Here is a 24,508-nt window from a genome sequence, read left to right on the forward strand (position 1 = left end):
CTTCTTCAGTTCTCCCAGGTTTAGCCACCACTAAATAGAATCTCAGTATTTAGCTTGTACAGCTCCATGGAATTCTGAGTTTAGAGGACCTAATGGCTTCTATAGCAATACTTCTCTTTTGAAGATAAAAGTGTTTACTGACTTTTTTTGGATTGCATGTCTTGCACTTGATGCCCTCACTTGCCGCAAAAAATTATTTTCAGTCTTGAGTGCAAACTAGCATTTGACATCTGAATAAGAAGTAAATTTCTTTATGAATGATTTTGTGCAATGAATAAGATACTGTGCTTGCATAAATGTTAAACTCTGTAAACTGCTGTCTGCTTATATATTATGAATATTTGAAAAAATGCAAATTTGTTTTGAAACCAAACCTGTTTTTCTTGCCTACATTTCAGTCAGAACTAAGACATGGTCCGTTTTACTATATGAAGCAGCCACTCACCACAGACCCTGTTGATGTTGTACCACAGGATGGACGGAATGATTTCTATTGCTGGGTTTGTCATCGGGAAGGCCAAGTCCTCTGCTGTGAACTCTGCCCTCGGGTTTATCATGCTAAGTGTCTGAAACTGACAGCGGAACCAGAGGGGGATTGGTTTTGCCCAGAATGTGAGGTTAGTTTGATACAAGGAGTGGATTTCATTCTTGTTTGTGAGATATAAGCAGCTTTTTTGTGTTTTGTAATGTTTCTGGTTTAGTCCTATATTACCTCTTGGTAGAGGTAACAGAAATAAATTTACGGAAGAGGAGGCATCCATTGCTGCTGCACCACTTTTTCTGTGTGCGTACCCAGATTGTGTTTGCCTTCTTACCACAAGTCTTCAACTTCCTTTGTGTTTCCATGTCTAGAGAAAGCACCATTTCAAAGAGTTATCTCTTTATCAGGCACCTCTAATTCTGAAAACATTCTGCAGTTTTGGCTAGTTTAACTTGTGCCTCTTCTAGTGGCCTGATCAGCTCTGCAGCAGTGCAGAAAAAAATGGCACTGTAGGGTCTACATAAACAAGTGGGTATTTTATTACTCTCTTTTTCTACAGGGCTGAGGAAGATTTTAATCATTCCTCTCTGGTGATTCCTGGGGGGAGAATATTTAGCATCAAAGTATCTTTAATAAAAGCAAATTGGTTTATTGCATGTTTTTTTTTTTTGATCACTTTTTGCATTAGAACTCAGCTGGCCTTCTCACTGGTTCACGTTGCTGTGAACTCATGTTGTATTTGGGAATTTTATGTGTTCACATAGTCACTTTGCATGATCTTGAAGATGATGGATAATTTTCTGGTCTTTTCTCTTTTTTTTTTTCCCTTTCTTTTTTTTTTTTTTTTTAATTTATTAACATACCTGGAACAAAAACCAAGTAAAACAAGCATCTGAAGTACTTATATTGCATCATCAGAAATGTTTTGTTTCTTATAAGGTAGTTATGATCTTCCATTTGAATGCTAGAATGTTTCAGTGGAGAAGAATGCTAGAATGTTTCAGTGGAGAAGAATTTACCTAAAAATGTTTGCTGACAAAATGTTCTTTAATCTTAACTTATAGAAAATCACAGTTGCAGAATGCATAGAAACACAGAGTAAAGCTATGACAATGCTCACCATTGAACAGCTATCATATTTACTGAAGTTTGCACTACAGAAAATGAAACAGCCAGGGGTAAGGAAGATTTCCCCCCCCCCACCCCCATTTTTTTTTAATGAGTTTATTTTTAATGCTTGGATCCTATGTTTGTCATAATCGTGGGTTTTGCTTCCTTTTGTGAATTATGAACCTAGTTTATTTCATCAGCTTGTGACAGCTTCTGTGCTGTCTGCCACCTGTCTAGTACAGATTAGTTTAGGCTGTATAGACTGTTTTGGAATGCATTTAAAATGTGGTTTCTTGATATAACTTCTGGGTGTAGTGGAAATACAATGTGGCTTTCCAGTGGGACATGGTGGTTTCTCATTCTCTGAAAGTGGACAGTGCTGTCTCTGAGGTGTAAGGGGAATGGGGAGATGCGATCTCTTGCCAATACAGTTACATGGACAGGAACCCTAGGCACAGACATGTTATATTATTGATTATAACCGTTGAAAACCTAGTTTTTATCTGTTAGTAGAAATTGTTCTTACCACAAAAGTTAGTTGTATCATATACTTCTAAAATGCTGAAATTTTCCTCAGTATGGTGAAAACCTGTGCCATTAACTTGCATGCAATGTGAGGCTGCTGTTCTATGAATTTTTATCACAGAGGTAAAACAGGTTTTCCTCCAACTTGTACCTATCTCTGTGTGTCTGTCGTGGACTCACTTCTCAGAATCACCATGCCTCAACTATTCCAGTCACTCATTCTCACTTCTGTGTTTCAACAGTTCTGATCATTTGGTCCTCACCATGCAAACTTTGCCGAGTTTCCACATGTGTGAAGATAACAGTAAATCAAAACACAATTGTTATGAATTACCAAGGGTTGTCTTAATGCCTGTTGCCTTCTTGTTCCTGTACCTGTTAATAGGAGCAGGGAGGGTGTCTCTGTGCCTGCAGTGTTATAGTAAAATGCTGGGAAAACCAGATGTGTGGAATCATGGGCTCTCTGCAACTCTGATCTATGATAAGCATTTTAGCAGAACAATAGTGGCCTTTTCTAGGAAGGTTACTCTTCAGTATTGACAGATTTTGATTCTTGGAATCCTTTTACTCTGGAGGGATAAATACTATCCTATTAGATGGAGCCATTAGAAGCTTTAATGCTGCTTTTCAGTAGTGAAGTGTCTGTGCTTGTTTATATTGAATTGACAAAATGTTTTGAAAATGTGGTCAGAAAGCTAATGTTTAATGAATGCTATTGAGATATTTTGTCCTTTAGGCATTTTACTGAGAACCTGTTGTTTTGGTACCTGAGTATTTTAATTGGTTGCGTTCCAAGAACTGCAGTCCCTCCACATTAGCAGATACAATATAGAGTCCCACTGGTAAAAGTTTGAATGTGTTTGCATTACCAAGCCACCATTGTTTTGAAAATTATGATTCTAAAGAGAGTCTGAAAAAGAGGTGAGTCTAGTGAATTGGAAATTTAGTGTCTTTATTCTGCTAAAAACTGTTTGAGCCTCATCTGATACTCCCCACAAAAAAACCCTACTGTAAAAAACAGTATGTTTTACAAAATACCTAACTTTTGCAATTTGTTATTGCCAGCATGTGAAAAATCAGTTAAATGAGCCCTTTTAGTTCCTCTTGCTCTGCCAATACTTTATTACTTCACAACATTTAAATTTTAAAGAATTTTCTCTGACATCAGAGTTGGAAGTAGTATTAGAAAATGAATGAGTATTGTGTCATTGATGAAACGGTTCAGTATTAATAAGCAGTGTGATTTATTTTTTTCTTCTAACAGACAGAGCCATTTCAAAAGCCAGTTTCACTGGATCAACACCCAGATTATGCAGAATATATCTTTCATCCAATGGACCTTTGTACATTAGAGAAGGTTTGTATGATGCTGAGGGCAGTTCCTTGATTTTGATTACTGTCAGTAAAATTTCTGGAGTGTTTGATGGGAGTGAGGGAGAGAGGTTGCTTGAAATTACCTTGATGCTTTTTTTGTTTGGTTGTTAAAAGTGCCAGTTCAGTTACAAAAACAATCATATGCCAACTGAACGAGTCCATTGTTTTGTCTGAACCAGTAACAAATGCTCAGGAAAAACAGTATAAAAAAGACAACTTTACACTGATGACTTCCTCCTGTATTAATTCATCTAATTTCAGGAATGATCCTGTGGAAAGACTTCATTAACCAAAGTTTGCATTTGATCATCATGTCTGTAAGCTGTTAATGGGTCACTGGTCCATTAGTTTGGGACCATTTGGCGTGTATCCAGTGGTCATTCCAGACTCATTTTACTGATCAGTCAACAAATACTGTAATCTCCATTGCACCTGAGGTGTAGAAGAAAAAAGAAACAGTCAAGAGGTGGATAATAGGACTTTCATTCTCAGTTCAATAATAATTTAAAAGTTTCAAATCATGAAGAAGTTCCTCATTCTTTACTGCTTAATGAAGAGTGAAGCATTGCTGAGCTTTGTTCTGCTAGGACCTGATGAAAAGACAGCAAATTTTCGTTCTCCATGTTCTTACAGTGGAGGTTGATGTCTTTATGATATAGAAGTGTAACAAAACCATGCAACTGATTTTATCTAATCGAATTACTTTGCCTGGTGGGTAGACTGGAATATTAAACATACTGTTTTATCTATTATGACCCATAATTTTTTCTGGGAGCGATGTGCCAGTAGAAGAAATCAAGGACTCATTTTTCTGCAGAGACATGGAATGGAAAACTCTTTCAGGAAATTAACAATTTTTTTTGGAAATGTTGAAGGTGCTGATCTAAATAATTCATTATTTAGAGTTAATTTAGACAGTTCATACATTTTCAGGGCAGTCAAAAGACACCCTGAATTTGGCAGATTCTTAAGTATTTAGAATCCTAAGTCTTACAGCAAATAAGTGGTCAGTTTTATTAATTGTATGACTGTTAGGAAACAATGTTCAGGAAGAAGCTGTTACTTTTTACTTCTTTTTGTTTCCTGACACATTCTTAATTTTTTCTTTACAGAATGTTAAAAAGAAAATGTACGGTTGCACTGAAGCATTTTTGGCTGATGCCAAATGGATTTTGCACAACTGCATTATTTACAATGGAGGTAAGTATTGATATGTACTTATGTCCTCAAATATGAAACTTTGAAATACTTAAAATCATAGAGCAATTTGCAGACTTCTAGTTGGCAAATGCTGAAAATATCTTCCTGTTAATGACCATATCCTGTTAATGACCATACTAAACGCAACAGAATTTATATTTATTTCTTTTAACAATTGGCATACATAAAACTGTAGGACCAAATGCATCCTGTGTTGTCACTTGCTCATTCCACCTTAAAATTTTTTTTCAAGTAAGTTAGAATCATAGCATGGTTTGGGTTGGAAGGGACCTTAAAGATCATCTGGTTCCAACCCCAAAGTTGCCTTAGTGTTTGGCATTGTGCAGCGCTTTACGGGAGACCTACCTGAGGATGTCATATGGCATGTCCCTCAACGAAGGAATGTATCAGTGGTGGGCAGGCTACAATTGGCTTCGAAAAGGAACGTTTAAAGATTGGTATGATGTTACCTTGAGGAGTGCCTACTTTCTGCTTTTGCAAGGGTGAAGTTTATACATAGGTTTTACATCATCTCTTTTGATGTTCTCTTTTGTCTTCAGTGTTAAATTTTCAATCTAGACCCTGTTGATTTTATCATAATTCTAGCATGACAGTTTTCTGGTTAAAGCATTTTATTGTTTCCTCAGGAAATCACAAATTGACACAAACAGCAAAAGTCATCATCAAAATCTGTGAGCATGAGGTATGAGTGCCCTAATTAACCTAATTGTTCTGTGTTTTTAAAGTGTTCCATTTCAGTTATTCATGAGTGAAAGAATATGTATTTTCTAATGTGTGTATTGCATAACTATAATTTTTGTAGGCTTTCTTATGTTTAGTTATGCATATCCATGGCCTACAGAATGATTTCTGGCAAGGGCATTGCTAATGTGTCTTTCATTAGAATATTCGCTATCTGTAAGACTTGTGGGGCGGGGTGGGGAGGGAAGAGAAGAGAAGAAAGGAGCTATATGGATTCTGCACAAAGACACCTATCTTCTAAATTAATATTTGGAGCTGGAAATAGAGACCCACATCTTCTGATTCATAGATGCATTTTTTGGTGGTTCTTTTGCTGTAACAATCCGAAATTCCTCTGAATAAATGCAAAAAATGACTGCATGCATTCTTAACTGATCATCTGCACTGATTTTATTTCAGTGGTAATCCATAATGTTTAGTAGTACAAAAACTTGCTATTCTAAATGTAATATATTTGAACAAAGAAGTGCTTTCTCTATCCCCAGGCTGATACAGCGATATCGATGATTCACATAAATTCTGAGAATGTAGCAGTTCTTAATAGAACAAAATTCATGTATAACCTGAGACTGGTGTCTTAACTAGTTTGTATAATAATGACCATAAGGAGTAAATTATTTTTGGTTCTGCATGAATTATGAAATTAAACGCCCAATTGACATTATATTTTTGCCATTGGAAGAAATTATGATAAATAAGTCTTAACCACTGGAATAAATACGGCATCAAACAAAGGATGTATTTTTCTGACCGGAGTAAACAACAATGGCATACAATCTGAAGAGGGATGTAAAAACTGATAAATTAAGTGGAATGCATGTTACAGGGGTAGAAAAAGACGGGTGTCTGTCCATAGCAGGTGACTCATAGAATTATTTAGTTGGGAAGGACCTTTAAGGTCGTTGAGTCCAACTGTAAACCCAGCACTGCCAAGTCCACTGCTAATCCATGTCCCTGGAGGTTTTCAACACCTCCAGGGATGCTGACTCCATTTCCCTGGGCAGGCTGTTCCAAAGCTTGACAACCCTTTCGATGGGGAAATTTTTCCTGATACCCAGTCTAAACCTCCCTTGGTACAACCTGTGGCCGTTTCCTCTTGTCCTACTGCTTGTTACTTGGGAGAAGAGCCCGACACCCACCTTGCTACAACCTCCTTTCAGCTAGTTGTAGAGAGCAATAAGGTCTTGCCCCTGAGCCGCCTTTTCTCCAGTCCCGTTTCCTTCAGACATTCCTCATGAGGCTTGTGCTCCAGACCCTTCACTAGCTTTGTTGCCCTTCTCTGCGCTCACTCCAGCACCTCAATGTCCTCTTTGTAGTGAGTGGCCCAAAACTGGACACAGCATTCGCAATGTGGCCTCACCGGCCAAGTACAGGGGGGTGATTACTTCTTCTGTCCTACTGGCCTACACGCTGTTTCAGATACAAGCCAGGATGCTCTTGGCCTTCTTGGTCACCTGGGAAATGTGGATTTATGACTACAAATTTGTGGAAAAATAATGCTAGCAAACTAGACAGACTAACATAATACTACTGATCATACTTTGGACTCTAAAGTCTCCAGTAACTGTTTGCTTTTTCTTTTCAGATGAATGAAATTGAAGTATGTCCGGAATGTTATTTAGCTGCTTGCCAAAAACGAGAAAATTGGTTTTGTGAGCCTTGTGTAAGTTAAAGGATTATGGTAGTCTAACTAGTACGTTAAACTAGCAGTTCTCATTTAACTGTTGCTTGCTATCCCCGCGTTGTTTTAAACCTCTGGGGGTTACTGAGTCAAGAAAAGCTGCTGTAGTTTACCAGGTAGCCCTTTGTGGAGTCAAGACTGTATCAAAGGTGTTTAGCTGTAAAGTTGCATGTTTTCACAAAAGGATTGATTCAGTCAGAAATAACTGCAAATGGTGTCAGCAACCAGTTCACAAGTTCTTTATCCTCAAATATAAGTTACCTGCTCCTGGGTCGTCTGTGCTTGCATGTGGTACTTGCACTCAGGGTAAGATTTCTGAAATGTGAATGTCTCTTTCTGCGGGTATGAATCTGAGTCTTGATTTTTCTGTTGTGACCTATTAATAGGTTGTCTGTTTTCTCTTTTTGTTTAATACTGCAACAAACTGGGGAAGACTCCTTGAGCTTCTTAAGTAGAAGTGTATAATCCATTAAGTTCTCTCTTTGACTTAGAGATTTTGAAAGATTGGCCCTTGCTGAACTTACATTATGCTACATATTTGGTGGGGACAAATGAAAAAGAAATAATAAAAAAAAAGGTGCAATTATGACATGTTTAATTGAGATACTTAAGAGTTGGGTTTTTTAAAAATAATTTTATTATTTTTTCCTTTCAAGATCTATTATGTATATATCAAGTATATAGTAAAATGGAATCCTATATTTGGCAAGTGCTTTGTGCATGTTGGATCTTTATTGAATCTAAGTAATACATACAAATAATAAAAAAATCATGTTGTTTATTGGATTTGAAGGTAATATTCTTATATTTCTTACTGTGTATTTTGCCTCTTCCTCTAGAGCAATCCCCACCCTTTGGTCTGGGCTAAACTCAAAGGCTTTCCATTCTGGCCTGCTAAAGCACTGAGGGATAAAGACGGGCAAGTTGATGCCCGTTTCTTTGGCCAACATGACAGGTGGGAATTTAACCAAAGGATGTCTTTGGTTGCACTTGCAAAATACTTGTTGTACTTTTGTGCTCTTGGGAGTTTTTGGGTCCTGTCTTTTGAATCTTGACCTTAATAAACTGTGTAATACTTTAGCATATACAGTTTTAGTTTCTTACATGGTGTTTGTAGAATGTAAGTCATGTGTTTGTCATGAATTGAAAGTATAATTCTATACAGTTACAAAACCAGGTATTGTAAAAAAAAACCCAACTGTACAGGGCCATGAAATAATTTAGTTAAAGTTCCTTCCAAGTTAGTTTAGAGTCTGCCTCATTTCATGATAAATAAAATCTGTCCAACACTTGTTGATAGAACTTTTCCTGGCATTGGAGAGTTTGATCAACCTGACATGGCGTGTAAAATGTTTTGAAGGATGTGTTTGTGAAGCCTTTTTTTTTTTCCTGACCTGCTTTTTATATTTCTCTGCTAACTATGACAGATAGAATGTTTAGCAATGGTTGTCTTACAGTTACATAGACTGTTCTAATTAGGGAATATTTTGCCATATTTGACTAGTGTTTATTCATGTTGTATGGGTTACTGGGTAGAGTGAAATAAGCTAGTCATAATCTAAGACATGCAATTTACTTACTTACCAAAACTAAGCACTGAACTATTAAAATAAGAAGGTAGAGATGGTCCTTTGGAATGATCTGAGGTGTGCGTATCTTTATGCTTAGGCCAAAATAGTTAGTATGTGCACAAAAGTTGCCAATGTCAATCCCCGGTGTGAAATGTAGTTATATTACCTTTATTTTTCTGTTTTATATATAGGGCCTGGGTTCCAATAAATAATTGCTACCTCATGTCTAAAGAAATTCCTTTTTCTGTGAAAAAGACTAAAAGCATCTTCAATAGTGCAATGCAAGAAATGGAGGTTTATGTTGATAACATTCGTAGAAAATTTGGAGTATTTAATTACGCACCTTTCCGGACACCATATACTCCCAACAATCAATACCAAATGTTATTAGACCCTACAAACCCGACTGCTGGAACTGCAAAGACAGACAAACAAGAGAAAATCAAACTGAACTTTGATATGACAGCTTCACCCAAGATTCTAATGAGCAAGTCCATGCTGAGCAGTAGTACTGGTCGTAGGATTTCCTTGACAGATATGCCACGGTCACCAATGAGTACAAACTCATCAGTTCACACTGGATCTGATGTTGAACAGGATGCAGAGAAAAAAGCAACTTCCAGTCATTTTAGTGCCAGTGAAGAATCCATGGACTTTATTGAGAAAAATACAGGTAAAAACAAAAGGGGGGGGGGGGGGGTACAGGACTTTGCATTTGGTTAATGCACTAGTTTTATTCCATGTAATTTTTAAAGACAGACTGTATTATGTCTCATTTTATGAAGAAATTTTAGGAAAAAAAATGGGTTTAACTTTTGATTCGAAGAAATTACAGTCCTTTCTGTCACATTGAGAAGGAAAAAATAATCATGAAAACTGACCAAACCCCTTCAGTTTAAATAGCAGGATAGTTGTAACTATCAAAATGGATGTAGAGTGGAAATAAATACAAAAAGTGTTAGAATTGTCTTGGTTAAGGAGATATTCTGTTTAAAATTTGATAGCCCTTTTTCAAGGCAATGAGCTTAAATTTATAGTGTTCCCAACTGCGTAGCTAAAATACAATAAAACTACAGTTCCATAGGCAGAGTGGATAAAGAGAAGGAGGAGTGTGGAATACAGACTTCTCAGACTTGTGATGCAGTCAGACACTAGCTAATTTTGTGGCACTCAGGCGAACTATCTTAATCCATAACTAGAAGTATGTTGCTGCCTGAAAAAAAATGATGCAGTATATTAATCAATCTGGTTTAAAACTTTGCGTTTGGTGAAAGGATGTCTTTGTGTAGAAAACTGAATCAGTATGTTCTGTTGCAGTTTTTAGATAAAATGCCATTTGTTTATTTATTAATTATAGTCTTATTCTTTCTAGCCAATAAAGGCTAGGCTGTGGGTACAAAAGTGTCTTGTGATATGATCCATCTTAAGAAAGTGATGGCTTAGTAACTGTATGAATTTAATTATATGAAAATGCTTGGATTTTTCAATAGAGTAACAGGTCAAAAGGAATGATTCATTTTCTACATAAAGTATGTATATATGTGTGTACAGCTTTTATACATAAAGTGAAGCTAACAGGTACTGTTTTGTGTCTTAAAATACAGAGCTTTTATTATACCATATTATTATTTCTTTATAGTAGTGGAGATAATCATGGAAAGTCACATTAAAGCTATTTTGTCAGATAAAGAAAAGATGATGACAGATGTTATCCTGTTACTCTGAATTCTTGATTATCATAGCAGTTCTGGGGATTTTTTCTAACTTTTCCTCATGCCTTACTGTCCTCTATCCTAGTGCATAGAAATGCTCAATTGAACTTAACAGCAGTTAAACTAGAATATTCAGTTTCCCACCTGGCATTTCTACCTTTATATTGTAACGATTGCTAACTTTTGTAATGTTTACTTTATGTATAAATTTAGCTGGAATCTTGTGTGTTTCATTTCAAATGTAAATGAAATTGCTGTTAAAAAATAATTCAGGTAGTATCACTGCGCTATCCTTAGACAAGAATGTTCTTATTTGCATGCCTCAGTTGTGTATTTTGAGTGATGCGTAAAAGAGAACTTGGAAAGTTACTGAAACAGTAGATACTGCTACCGTTTAGGAATCTGAAAATATATAGACGATCCTGGATGTACTGAGGAAGAAAAAGTATCCAGTAGTGAGTTTAGGATGACACTTTCAGAGCATTAAGCTGAGATTTAAAAGACAAAAATTAGTTTCTTGCTTTAAAAAATGACTTTTTGTTGTTGTTAGGTAATGGCCTGCAGATGCTTCCCTTTCTGGACTGTTTAGCAGTTTCTAGGTTTGCTTTTGAAACATTATTTCGTGGAGATTTTAAAGGCTCAGAGCACAGAATTTTGCTTAAACTCTGTGTAAATTAGAATATTTTGTTACCTTATCAGATACATTTGGCCACTGATATCTAGATTAAACTTACTGTGATTTGTACTCTTAATTCTCTGTTAATGTAGCTAGCAAATGGGGTAGATAGGGGTTTCTGTGTTTACTTACATACATGAATTAAAATAGACAGCAATTTAGAGTGTCAGAATTTGTTAAATCTAAAATAACCAAATCTGAAAGCCAGAAACTTTCTGTCACTGCAAACAGAGTTGTTTTGAGGGTAAGCAGACATTTGGCCCAACTGTATAGCTGAAAGAAAATTATTTTCCTTACAGTTCCTTTTTCTTTATTAAATTAAAATCAAAGTGGTAGTTGCAACTTGTAGTGGAGGTGTAACATACTGTTGAAATTTTTTTTCAAAAAAATCTTTTCCCTGCCTGTGTAGGTTTAAAAGCTGTTTTGTCCCAGTGAATATGGCTTTATTGTGATTATTTTAAAATCTGTCCTTATTGATTTTGTGCTTTTTCAGCTTCTCCAGCACCAACAAGAACGGGTCAAGCGGGGAGCTTGTCAGGCAGTCCCAAACCTTTCTCTCCTCAAGCATCAACGCCAATTTCTGCTAAGCAAGAGAGAACTTCCACTCCAGGAAGCATTCTGAATCTTAACCTTGGTTAGTCTTGACCTTTGAAAACCTAATACTGTTAGATCTGAACAAATTAGAGTGGTGTCAATGCACAGTAATATGAACGAGCTGGCTTGTATGTGGCTTTAAAAGAACAAAGGGCTTTGAGAGAGGCACGTGTGTAATTATTGTTTCATCAAATAGGCTGTCCTTTTTTTGTTTTATAAATGCAAGTGCCTGTTACTGTTTCTTCTTGTTGATAAAAGGAAGCAGTTAAAGGGTGGTGGGTTTTTTTTAGCTGAACTGTATAAACGAATGTTTCTGAACACTGGGTAAGTTTCTACAGGTTGTAATTCCATGAACATTGCTGCTCCCTCAGTCTCTCGAGTGTATTGGTGGCAAGGTGTTCTCGTGGTCTTTAGGATTTAGGATCTACTTAGGGCTTCTTCTCTCTTGCTGCCTTCACATTACCTCCTCACTGACCATCCCTCTCTAGGGATGTCTTGAAACTCCATAGAAGTAAATTCTGGGATTGTGGAATTTTGAAAGATGCAGTAGTTAAGTACTAAGTGGACAAAATAGTTCTGAAAGCCAGATGGATGCAAATCAAGTTTCCTCAGTCCTACTTTGTTCTGTGAGTATTCTGATTCAGTTCTAGCTACTTTTTACCTCCACCATGATATTACATGGAGATACGGGATTCTGCCCTTTGGTGTTAGTCAAATACTTCGGGAAGGCTTGAGCTCAAATGTTGAATTCATGTGTTCGGCGAAACAGATATTCTGATTCTGGATGCAGGCTCACAACTGTTTTTGTCAGCATGTTAATCTATCTGTGTGGACATACCATAGGTTAATTTCTGCTGCACTGTAGCTGTCTGTAGTCCTACCTGAGGTGACAATGCATTTGGAAAAACATTTAAGAAATATGTAGTGCTGCAGTTGTTTGAGCCACAGATGGGACACATCACTGGAGCATAGAATACTTTGAATAAATAGTGTGGATTTGATGCTATGGTCCCTGAGCAATACCGTAAAAGAACAGGTAGTATGCTTTCAAGTAGAATATCGGTTATTTTTTTCAGCTGTAGGGGATTTTCCTTTGCTAAATAAACTCTTTGGTGATAGGAAAGAAAATGGCAATCCTTCTTCATGTAATAGTGTCAGTGGTGCCAGACATAGATTAATCTGTGAATCCTGTGGTTTTCAGATATGACTTGCTGTGTCACATTGTCATACATAATGTGGACAGGATTTCTCTCAGAAAAAACAAAAGTGAAAGTCCAGAAAACAAAGACATTTATGTACCTTCAGTAGAGTACTAGAAGGCACTCTATAATAATACCCCAATTCAGCAATAAGGAAGGCAGAATAATGGAAATGAGCCATCTGTTGTTGCCAGCAGACTAGCTAAATTGAACAATGGAGGTGTCAGTGACCAAGCTATACACAGACTGCTTGGAAAAAAAGACGTATTCCTGACAGTATAGGACCTGTCCTTGTACAACAGAGGCAGAAAAGGTAGAACAAGTTTGGCTAAATAAGGAGTGAAAATTTTCAGATTGGTAATGAGAGAAAGTGAAGACTTTGGAGATAAGAATGGGAAGATTTCTCCAGGATGGGCTTGTCTGCCCTTCCGCTCTGTTTTCTTTGTATTAACACTGACATTAATGAGACAGATTGGAAATCCTCATCAGGGAGACCTCCTTGTAAGTTAGAGTAATTTGGTTTGCAAGACTTCTTTCATATATTAGGATGTAGGGTTCCCTGGGGAGGTATTACAGTGTCTCATCTTCATCTTCCTCCGTTCTTCATTTTTCTTTTGTTTGCATCCTGCTGTGTAGTTGACTAAGGCTATGAATCAAATTCTGTACTAAGGGTGATATAACTCTTACTGCTGGGGAATTAGTGTGGATTGGGTGACATAGCATAGGAAGAAAAGAAATCTCATTTAGTAAATGTTTCCAATACAAAGAACAAATATTTCAAAAGTACTTAGGTGACTTTGAACCTTCTTCTTTGCCTCAAAATTTACTTTGCACTGAAAGTGAAAGAGTTTGTCTTATGTTTAGTCTCTTCCAGTATGAATATGCGACATGAGGAGTGTGAAATTCAGTATTTCTTTTATGACCGTTTCTGTGGGATCAGAAGGGACAATTGAATGTTAGTTAGACTGAATTTGTGTGTGCTGTAATGCATATCTATAAGCCAGGGTGATCAAATTATAGCCTGTGTATTTGGCTTGTGAGATCACACCACACAAGTTGCTGCCTCTCTCTCTCTCGGGAGAAATGAGGAGCTGCTATTATAGCAGTAAACAAAATCTGCATGAATACTGTGAAAATGTTACTACTAGTAGCTAATAACAGTAGTAGCTTATTAGAAGTGCTGTCAAACAGCTTACAGACCTGAATGATGCATTCTTGATAATTCCACATTGATGGAGAAAATGTCCACATAATTGATGCATGCATTTTGCATATGAAATATGAGCTATCAGAGAGAAAGATTCCATTGTTTGTAGTGAAGTAATTTTAGAATAATTATTTAGCCCATAATTATAGAAGAAGTGAAACATGCTTTAGATTGTCTGCATTGTTACTCAGTAAAATTTGTCTTATTTGAATAGTGATCTCTTTGTAAAATATTTTTCTTGGTTCATTTTTCTTTTTCTAGATCGTAGCAAAGCTGAGATGGATCTGAAAGAGTTGAGTGAGTCAGTCCAACAGCAGACCACTCCTGTGCAACTCATTTCACCAAAACGCCAGATACGTAGTAGGTTCCAGCTGAATCTTGACAAGACAATAGAGAGTTGTAAAGCACAACTTGGTAAGTGTATGTTAGGAATACAGTGGACATCAGAAGGATACACTTGAGAAAATTCTGAATTTGAGTTTAAAAGAAGTTTTCAAATAGTAAAACCTTCAATACTTATGCATTAAAACGAGAGTAGAGGATATTGGAAGTCTTTGAGACAACTAGAACGCACTGAACTAGTTTAATTTAAAATACAGTGAGACCTACCATTTAAATTTTTTGTCAAAAAGCTTTCATCTTTTAATCTGTTTTTGTACCATTTTGATGTAGATAGTATGACAGATTTATAGTCTTTACTATTTGCATTGTTAATTGAAAAATTCAAGAATTGTACCTAACTTGTCAGTTGCACAAATTTCTGTATCCAACCACGCAGGAGCGGAATGCTGTCAGAAGCATTAGCGTTGTCTAGCCCTTAATTAAAGACATTCTAGACACTAAAAAAATTAAGAGAGTTTCCTGCAAAACTTACACAGTCTAAAATTGATTCTGGAAACACACTTGTAAGTAACTTTAATCAGGTGAATAGTGTTACTGATTTTAAGGTGGTTTCTCGTGGATAAAAATAATTCCTCTTTGTATTTGCCAGCACTGGGTCCTGAGTTAACAAAACAGCTTGCAGGTAGTGGGGAAAAAAGCAGTGAAAGGAGGGCTGTTGAATGAAATAAAAATATGAACTGGAATATGTGGAAGAGAATTCTTACACATTCTGGTATTGAGATAGGGCACTAAGGGAACTGTTTATAGCTTAAGGGACTGACAGTTAAGATAATGGTATGTATACACTTTGTTCCAGTATATTGAGTATTTTTTCTTGTGATGTCAGTCAGTCTCATGTCAGCATGGAATGTACTTTCCTCCCCACAATTAGGAATAAATGAAATATCTGAAGCTGTTTATACTGCAGTAGAACACAGTGACTCTGAAGATTCTGAAAAATCTGACACCAGTGACAGTGAATATAGCGATGAGGATCAGAAATCAAAGAATGATCAAGATGATGGAGACGACAAAGAAGGTACAAGAAGTGACAAAGAATCATTGAGCTTGAAAAAAAAACCTAAGCCCCCAGCACAGAATGAAGACAAGGAGGAACTTAAAAGCACAAGTCCAGAAGTAGAGAAAATAGATGACCCAGTCAAAGAAAAGGCAATTACAGACACTGAAAAAGAATTTTCTGAAAAGGGAAAAAGTTTACAGCATACAGGAAAAGAAAAGCTGAAAGGTAAAGATGAAACAGACTCTCCAACTGTGCATCTGGGACTGGACTCTGATTCTGAGAGTGAACTTGTCATCGATCTAGGAGATGATCATTGTGGCCGTGAAGGAAGGAAAAGCAAGAAAGAGTCTAAAGAACCTCCTCCAAAACAAGATGGTAGGATGAAATTCTTTCCTTCCTTTTCTCTTCTGTTCTGGAGGGCTGTTATCAAAGACAGAGTTGTTACCTATATTTTTGCATTAAGATAAAAGTATTTGTACTAAAGCAATTTTTAGGAACGATTTTTCATCTTTGTGACTATGAAAAATGTATTTAGTGCCCATTATAGTTCTGGTTTAAATAAAATTATGTTTCACAGAGTTTCCTTTCAGCAGCGTAGAACTCTGAATATCCATAATGTTTGTTCTGTGACAAATGTAGAATTTATTTTGCAATTTTTATGACTTTTAGTTGAATCTTTACATTTTCATAGGCCTTCCAAAACTGCAGGTAATTCTAAGTGAAATTAAAAGTGGATTTCAATATTCCTGTAGAGAGAGACGTATATGAATATATTCTAGACATTATTTGTGTCCTGTCCATGATTTCAAGGCCCCTCCCTGCCTTTGTTCATGGCTATGAGATATTAAAATGCTTTGGTCCAGAAAAGAGATCCGATGCATGCAGATCTGAAGATCTTTGCCCCTTTCCAGAAACCTGTCACTGCAGCAGCCTTCTCTTCCAGACCTTTTTTTTTTTCCTCTGGCCACAGCCTTGGAGGAAACATCCAGTTCCCAAATTGATCTGATAGGTGGAAGTCAACTATAAACTCTGGAAGATTTTCCAATAAACACAGATAAATGTATATTTGGTTATCAGTGCCAGTTCACCTTTGTTTATAATTTTTTAGTATGCTATTTCTTCAGTTACTGTCCAGTCGTTCCTTTTGAGTGAATTTTTGTCCTGAAAGAAACTGGAATGACAGGTGTGAATGGTACCCAGAAACATCCCAACAAATGCTAACTTCACATATATCTTCTGAAGGGGGTCAGGCTGGGTTTTTCTGGGGTTTGCACTTTTTATTGTGTTTTGCTTAACAACTGGTGCTTCTGAATTGCCACCAACTTTACCTAGACTGAAACGAGTTTACTTGTAGAGTATCAATTGCCTTTTGAGGACGATAATTCAAAGTAGGCTGGAAGGTACATACAGCTCTTCCAAAAATCAGGTGGAAAATTATGCATCAGATGTGTTGGTGAAAAGCTGGCGTTACATTTTATGTTTGTTTAGTTGTAGGTAAAACTCCACCTTCCTCCAGTGCAAGCACCCAGTCTCTACCAGAAACTCCAGTACTTACCCGCTCTGCAGCCCAGACTCCACCAGCTGGTGTGACAGCAACTACTAGTGCTTCTTCTACTGTCAGTGCTCCATCCGCAGCCACTGGAAGCCCTGTGAAAAAGCAGAGGCCTCTGCTGCCAAAGGAAACCGCACCTGCTGTGCAGCGTGTAGTGTGGAATTCTTCAAATAAATTCCAGACGTCTTCTCAGAAATGGCACATGCAGAAGGTGCAGAGGCAGCAGCAGCAGAGCCAGCAGTCTCAGTCACAGCAACCTCAGTCCTCTCAAGGGACAAGATACCAGACAAGACAAGCAGTTAAAGGTATACACTTTCTAACTCAATGTGCCTGTGATGCCATAATTCCCCAGTAGTGATCTGTGCTCCAAGGCTGCCCAACCAGGAGTTCTTCCATATAAACAAAATCTCAAAAGTATGGTTCTACTCTGATAAGTGACTTTAAAATACAAGAACTTACTCACCATACCTGCTCTTTCTGGTGTGTATTTAGAGTCATGTCTCCTTGTTTTAATGACAAAAAGTTTGTGTGTGTTTCTGTGTAAATATTTTTGCCATTCTTAGCCACCACAGATTTGGGAGAATGAACTGAATTATTTTCTGGATTATATGATAAAATTGTTAAGCATTCCACTTGCATGACTACCACTATCACCTCAGTATTTACAAACCGGATCCAGTTTTATCTGACAAGAAGCTGATCTGTACAGTTTTTCATAGCGTATACTTCTGCAGCAGTCAAATTACCCAGGCTACATTTTTCTTTGAAATCCCTGTTGCTTAACTCTTAACAAGACTTTGATGCTAGTTTCATGTGCAAACGACCATGGCGTTTTAGAATGTTTTCACAACTGTTTTCTTACCATCCATTTGCCAGAGGTTTGCTAGTAGTAGGTACATGGTAATATAAGCCCATGCTTCTATTGCTTCACTTCACAGAACAGCAACTTCATGTAAATCTAGATTCATTTGTAATTGCAAGTTAATAAACTGAACTGTTTAACGGGGTGCCTGATGAACAGATATTCTTCATTCTGCTAACACTGCTGGCAAGCCAGTAATTTCATTCAGAAGAAAGTTTCAGGTAATGGGTCATATATAAATGTTTACCAGAGGCACATTTCTCTGGTCCCAGACGGCTTTTGTGACTGACATTTAAGAAGTGTTGAAGAAGCAGTAGCTTTCTACTTGTAGACTGCACAAATGCGACACAGAAATACTGAGTGAGAAAGAAAAATAATTGTGAAACTTGAAGTCTTATTTTTAATAGAATCATACTTTAATATAAGAGCTTAATAATATGGGCTGAACTTTAAATGTTCAGCCTATGTGTGTGTTTTATCAGCATGTTTACTATTAAGCACATCATAGCAATGTTCCATCTTAAATACTGTATTCTAGAAATACATAAGATGAAAACTATAAAATCTATAGATTTCTCATATACTGAATTGGCATAAACAAAAATACAGTACATAGATAACTGTTATATTTCAGTAATTTCTGTTTTCAGGATATTGACAATGAAGACATCTTTTATAATATGAATCATTAAAAACAGATTGAAGAGTATTGCCTTTTTTTTTTTTTAAATATTAAGGTAGATAAGTCATTAGGGATGAAAAATTGAGGGTCTTTTGCATTTTGATTTGTACTCTCAATTTTTAATTACCCACTGTTTAAGATCATTTGAAATATTGACCGAAGATGAGAAAACTTACCCTCTTTGAGTTAACACTGTGAATAAGTTCTTTGCTTTAATGAGTTAATCTAACGTTGCATTTCTTGCTCTGCAGCCAACCAAAGGCTAATGTTGATCTGGATATATGTATATTAAACAATTGTAACACTAATAATAATCAGTACCATTAAGAACAAAAAAATGGGAATAACACCAGGAAGTATTCTAACTAGGCTTTCTTCAACAACGGCTCACTAAACCGTGTTTCAAAGCAGAAAGAAAAGAAACTCAATGATACGTTTCAAAATGATGGCAAATGAAAATGTCAAAGTCTAACTTACGTTCATATGTATGATGCTAGTTGGGAGTTCTCGGGATTGAGAGGTTAGGAAGCGAACTCCTAGGAAGTGGGATGGAGAAGTCTCAGATGGGAGGAACAGAGAGCTGAGGGAGACTTGTGCATTGGCCAGTCTAAAACAATACGTTTCAAAGAAATATTTGCTTCATTACCTTTAAGCCTTACAATTATGTGCAAGTTCAGTGGCTGAGCACTTTTTAACTAATTGATTAAATGGCACCATTGTATAAATAATGTAAGGCTGTGAAATGGTTAAGTGCACGTATTTCAGTTAGACATTAAAGTCAGTAAGTTTGCCAATTGGTTTTCAGAATTGTTTATGTGATTGATCTGCTGTATGTTCTCTTTTCTTAGCTGTGCAGCAAAAAGAGATCACCCAGAGCACTTCCACATCCACTATAACCTTGGTTACGAGTACTCAACCTATTTCTATGGTTACCAGTTCTGGATCTGCAAGTACACTTTCTTCCTCAGTTAATACAGACTTGCCAATTGCAACAGCTTCTGCTGATGTGGCTGCAGATATTGCTAAATACACTAGCAAAGTAAGTTCTTCAGCAGGGTTTTCTTGAAATTTTGATTTTGAAGTGAACTTCCACATTTTTGACATTTCAGATTCTGAAATAACTTTATTTTCAGGTTGCCATATGTTGCAAATTCATTCTGCTAGGTAGGAGCAGCTAGATTTGGTGAGAGCGCGGAGCCGTCTTTTCAGACCTGGCTGAATAGTGCCACTGCCATCCCCAGAGTGCGTGTACAACAGGCTGCAGCTCCCAGACACTTTAGACCCTTCTCATGTTTCCCCTTTGCTGCTTCTTATTTATGTTTCATTGCGTCTTGGACCATTTTCTTTTTTTTCCTAAAGGTGTAGATATCCCTATAGCATCGTATTTACAGTAAACATTAATATTTCTTCATCTGTGTCCAATAATACATATACAAAAATGTACTTTTGTTTTAAAACACTGTATAGATTCATCAGTTGGTAGCTTGTCGTAAGTGTGTATTCATCTATTAAAACTGAAGCTAAGTCGTTAAAGGGAAGATGTGGTGTAATACTTGTATCATAATAGTGTCAGTGAAGGATGGGACAGCAGCTTTTCATCTGCTCTCTTGGATCTTTAAATAAAAATATTAACGTGAATATTGTATAAGGAAATAAAGTTGAGTACCCAGGCATTAAAAAGCATCAGAATTAATCTCAACTGTCAGCTTCCAGTATTCTCACTCAACCATATGGTCTTGGTGGGAATTTTTTGGGGGTTTGGTTTTTTTGTTGCATGGAGTTTTTCCCCCAAACTCATGTGTTTTGTGTTTTGGTTTGGTTTGGTTTTGTGTTTTGTTTTGTTCGTAAATTACATCAATGGCTTTTTATTGGAAAACTAGAAGGTCAAGCAGTTTACCAGTTCAGGACACTTAAAAACCAGAGTCCTGATGAAAAGTGTTATAGTCTTACCTTTTAAATAATTCTCTAAAAGCAGACCCAGATAAATATATTTGAGAGATATAGGGCATTGTTGATAGTAATGTAAGTTCACGTTAGAGTACCTGAAAGGAAGTGAAAGTGGGTATCTCTTCAAAATACATATCAAAGAAATATTTTTTTTTCCATTTTGTCTTTCAGATGATGGATGCCATCAAAGGAACAATGACTGAAATATATAACGATCTTTCAAAAAATACTACTGGAAGTACAATAGCTGAGGTTAGTGTGAGATTAAAAAAAAAACAAACACTGCTTGTGTTTTAACTTTACTATGTAACTATACGTAAAAAGTGTTATATATTGAGACTGTCTAGAGATCCTAATTTCTGTGCTGTTTTAGAAGCAACGGTTAGAGTGGTGGAGAAAAACACTGAAAAAGTACCAGATGGGCTCTATAAGATAAGCAGCAAGCCATAAAGGCCAGATCCTTAAAGCTTCTGTCGAGGATTTAATATTGTGTCACACTGTTTAAAATCAGAAATTAAGTCTTATTTTGAAAATATCTTTTTTTTTTTTAAAATAGGCATTTGTCCAGTTAAGTCTTATTTTGAAACTATCTTTTTTTAAAATAGGCATTTGTCCATTAGAGGAAGACATTTTTAATTTCCTCCTAGTGCAGTAGCTTATTCCACTTACGGGATTATGACCATAATTGTGAATGCTTCTTGAAAATACTTTAATACTTTTTGAATTTGTTACAGAATGCTAGACATTGCTTTTTGTCTCCAAAGATAGCACTTAGTATCTTTTAAGTGTCTCCTTTAAACTTTGAAAAAGCGGATTAAGCAGTGTAAACTAAGCATGAATGTGAACAAATAAAGCTCAGAGTTAAATTTTTTTTAAGTAAAGATTTCTTTGCTTGTTTTAACCAAAACTAGGAAGCCACAATTTTGAGCAATGACATTTGTATTCCTAATCCACACCGAATTAAGAATTTTCTTTCCTAAACCTCATCTAGCTAAAAAGAAAATAAATGCAAACAAAACTGAGGAATAGGTTTTTTATTCCAGTCAGAGAAGTCTGAGACTCAACTAATTTCAGAGGAAGCAAGATCAAGTTCAATAGAAGTGCTTCTTGTTTTCAAACAATCCTGTAACTTTTATGGCAATAAAATAATACATAGAATACTTCAGACTTTGGTTTGGGGTTTACTATGGTCTTGTCCTCATGTTTGCATGAAGGAGCCTTGATGTAAGTTGATGATCAGGTTCTTTGCTTTGGGCATGTTTTTCTGGATAATAATTACATATTATACATTCCACCCAGTTTATTATTACTGTTATGTTTTTGATATTTAGATTCGGCGTTTGAGGATTGAGATAGAAAAACTCCAATGGTTACATCAACAGGAGTTGTCAGAAATGAAGCATAACCTAGGTATGAAAACAGCAGTCCAAAGCAGTGTGTCAGGTTTTGTCCCAAACAGAAAATCCAGATGCTTGCAGTGCGTATTACCCTCATCGTGTGATGCTGCACATTGCCCAAGTGAAAGACAGAAAACCTTGTTCAAATGTGCTGCGCTGATGTTAGCGGACACCTTCTGAGTATGTACCCAAAGTTAATCTGCACACACCAAACAACAGGTGTTCAGCCCTCTGAGACAGATCTAGGCTAAAGAGAGCTTTTGATAGCACAGAACAACTCTTGATTTTTATGCATCATTGGATAAGCCCTCTTCATGAGATATTTTATGCTGATTATTTCATACCAATTCTCATATGAACCAGATTCTGTTAATACAGCCCCTGGGGGAACCTGCTTCCTCTGCTGTCTTTGTAGATTGTAGCTGACATTTTGGTTCAGATCAGCTGTGGGTGTACAGGGTTGTTTATGTGAAGTGAACAGACAACCTTGGCTCAGTCTTTGTGCCAGACTGTCCGTGAAGTAAAGTCAAAACACTACCTTAAACAGATAAAAGAATATTCCTTCTTGGAGGGGGATTTTAACCTCCACATTCACTCAACCATATGGGCAGGAAATGAAACCATGATTAAAATCTGATTACTCTTAAATGATCTTTTTTTTAATGCACTGAACTGTGGGAAGAGGTTTGCAATTGCGTGATAAAGTCTCCGGTAAGGTACATGCAGCCCAGATGGCCTTAGGACTGTGTAATAGTGTCCTTGTCCACTTTTTGACTTTCTTTTTGCGGGGCACATCTGGAATCAAAGTGAATTAAGGGCTGAGTAACCCCATATTCAGGCTCATGTCTTTCCTTTGTTAGTAACATTTTGCTCTTTCAAATAACGATAGACCAGTTTTTGCACTGCTGCAGTCCAGCTTTCTTCAGAATTACTTGGGTATGGCAACAGTCACAGAACTGAATCTCTAGGTCTGCTCAGAAATAAAAGAAAAATCCTTTAAACCCTCTGTCACCAGTCTCATGCCACTGTTTTAAATAAACACCCTTAATGGTGTGTTGAAAGTATGTCAGCTTGGAACACCTTAATTGTACTTGCCCGCTTTCTTGAAGATTCTGTCAAGCTGTCTGTAATCATGGTCACTCATAGTGACTGAGGTATCGGTTTATAATGGCATGAATCGTGGGTGGCTCTCAGACCAATCGTGAAATAAGGCTCAGATTTACAGCATTGTTCACGTAGCGATGAGTTTTTACAGCTTTGTCAGTGTCCCTCTCGGAACTTTCATGTTTTTCTTTGTAACGAAACCAAGATACAGTGAACAATCGATGCGTTGTTGTTTATTTATGAGACGAGGAGAACTAGAATTCTCTGTATTTTGTGAATATTGGAGCACAACACAAGTTTGGGCTTGTAAAGGCGAAGTACGTTAGCAGCAGCTGGATCATCGTTCTTGTGGTTATGCTGCACCTGGTACACCTGGATTCTGACCCTTTGTGGGACACCTAGAGCGAAAGTGTTAAACAAATGGAAGGTAACGGTTAAGGGTAAAAAATCATGGTGCCAGAATAAGAGAAGAAGATGGAAGACTTTCATTTGTTGAGTAGGTATGAAACAGGGTTGCCCAAACTGAGGGAATATTTTGATTATTACTTTGAATTTCACATTGCCTTTAAACTCATGAAAATTATTGTTTTGCACCTTGCTGTTGGGGGGTGGAAAATGCAAACCTCATCTTTCTTTGCATTTTGAGTAGAACTAACAATGGCTGAAATGCGTCAGAGCCTGGAACAAGAACGAGATCGTTTGATTGCTGAGGTGAAGAAGCAGCTGGAATTGGAAAAGCAGCAAGCAGTGGATGAAACGAAAAAGAAGCAGTGGTGTGCTAACTGCAAGAAAGAGGCCATTTTTTACTGCTGTTGGAATACTAGCTACTGTGACTATCCATGCCAGCAAGCTCACTGGCCTGAGCATATGAAGTCTTGCACGCAGTCAGGTAATCTTGCTCTCTGGGTTGCCCGTTTCACCGCTGAGGGAGTTACGGTGGGTGGGTGGAACACGCCGTGGCCCAGCGCTCCTCGCTGTGTGGGTGCCGACCTGCCTGTGAAGAGTGACCGTGGACTGGTGCGCGTGAGCAGTGGCTACTTTCTCTTTTTTTCCTGTATTGTAGCTACCGCAACACAGCAAGAAACGGATACTGAAATCAGCACAGAAACATTAAATAAATCATCCCAACCCAGTTCAAGTGTGCAGCCTACGCCCACAGAGACAGCCAGCACCCCTAAGGAAAAGGAAGGTTCAGCTGATAAAAGCAAAGAGTGTGTTACAGTAAGTATCACTGTGGTGGTTTCAAACAAAAACAGTATGTAAGATTCCTCTGAAATGTACCCCTAAATGCTTCCCTGGATCAGCCAGGAATTTATGACCATTTGCGTATTTTAAAGTGTGTGATTTGGGGAGTGAGATAGGGAGCTGTGGTTTTTTTCCTTCATCTTGGCAAAAAAAAAAAAAAAAAAAAATCTCCTTCTCTCCTCTGGGAACACCCTTTCCCCTTCACTCATTCCCAGTAAAACCTTG

At 37.1% G+C, this 24,508-nt stretch overlaps 1 protein-coding gene across 10 annotated transcripts in view; it reads left to right on the plus strand.

Annotated features, from left to right (window-relative positions):
- The window catches only part of ZMYND8 (zinc finger MYND-type containing 8), a 76,295-nt gene that overhangs the window by 45,887 nt on the left and 5,900 nt on the right, over nucleotides 1-24,508 (plus strand). For 8 of the 10 annotated variants that reach the window (XM_055813557.1, XM_055813559.1, XM_013298003.3 and 5 more), the window contains 17 exons: nucleotides 399-617; nucleotides 1,546-1,659; nucleotides 3,381-3,473; nucleotides 4,603-4,690; nucleotides 5,338-5,393; nucleotides 7,038-7,115; nucleotides 7,973-8,088; nucleotides 8,896-9,377; nucleotides 11,586-11,726; nucleotides 14,354-14,506; nucleotides 15,366-15,869; nucleotides 16,983-17,351; nucleotides 19,439-19,629; nucleotides 20,709-20,789; nucleotides 21,869-21,947; nucleotides 23,688-23,927; nucleotides 24,102-24,259. In XM_055813557.1, the coding sequence (XP_055669532.1) occupies nucleotides 399-617; nucleotides 1,546-1,659; nucleotides 3,381-3,473; nucleotides 4,603-4,690; nucleotides 5,338-5,393; nucleotides 7,038-7,115; nucleotides 7,973-8,088; nucleotides 8,896-9,377; nucleotides 11,586-11,726; nucleotides 14,354-14,506; nucleotides 15,366-15,869; nucleotides 16,983-17,351; nucleotides 19,439-19,629; nucleotides 20,709-20,789; nucleotides 21,869-21,947; nucleotides 23,688-23,927; nucleotides 24,102-24,259 (3,162 nt within the window). The remainder of the gene's footprint in view (nucleotides 1-398; nucleotides 618-1,545; nucleotides 1,660-3,380; nucleotides 3,474-4,602; nucleotides 4,691-5,337; nucleotides 5,394-7,037; nucleotides 7,116-7,972; nucleotides 8,089-8,895; nucleotides 9,378-11,585; nucleotides 11,727-14,353; nucleotides 14,507-15,365; nucleotides 15,870-16,982; nucleotides 17,352-19,438; nucleotides 19,630-20,708; nucleotides 20,790-21,868; nucleotides 21,948-23,687; nucleotides 23,928-24,101; nucleotides 24,260-24,508) is intronic. The other 2 variants (XM_013298006.3, XM_055813558.1) reach the window with 1 other exon arrangement.

This window comes from Falco peregrinus, chromosome 9, assembly GCF_023634155.1.
Source record: "Falco peregrinus isolate bFalPer1 chromosome 9, bFalPer1.pri, whole genome shotgun sequence".
NCBI classification, from domain to species: domain Eukaryota; kingdom Metazoa; phylum Chordata; class Aves; order Falconiformes; family Falconidae; genus Falco; species Falco peregrinus.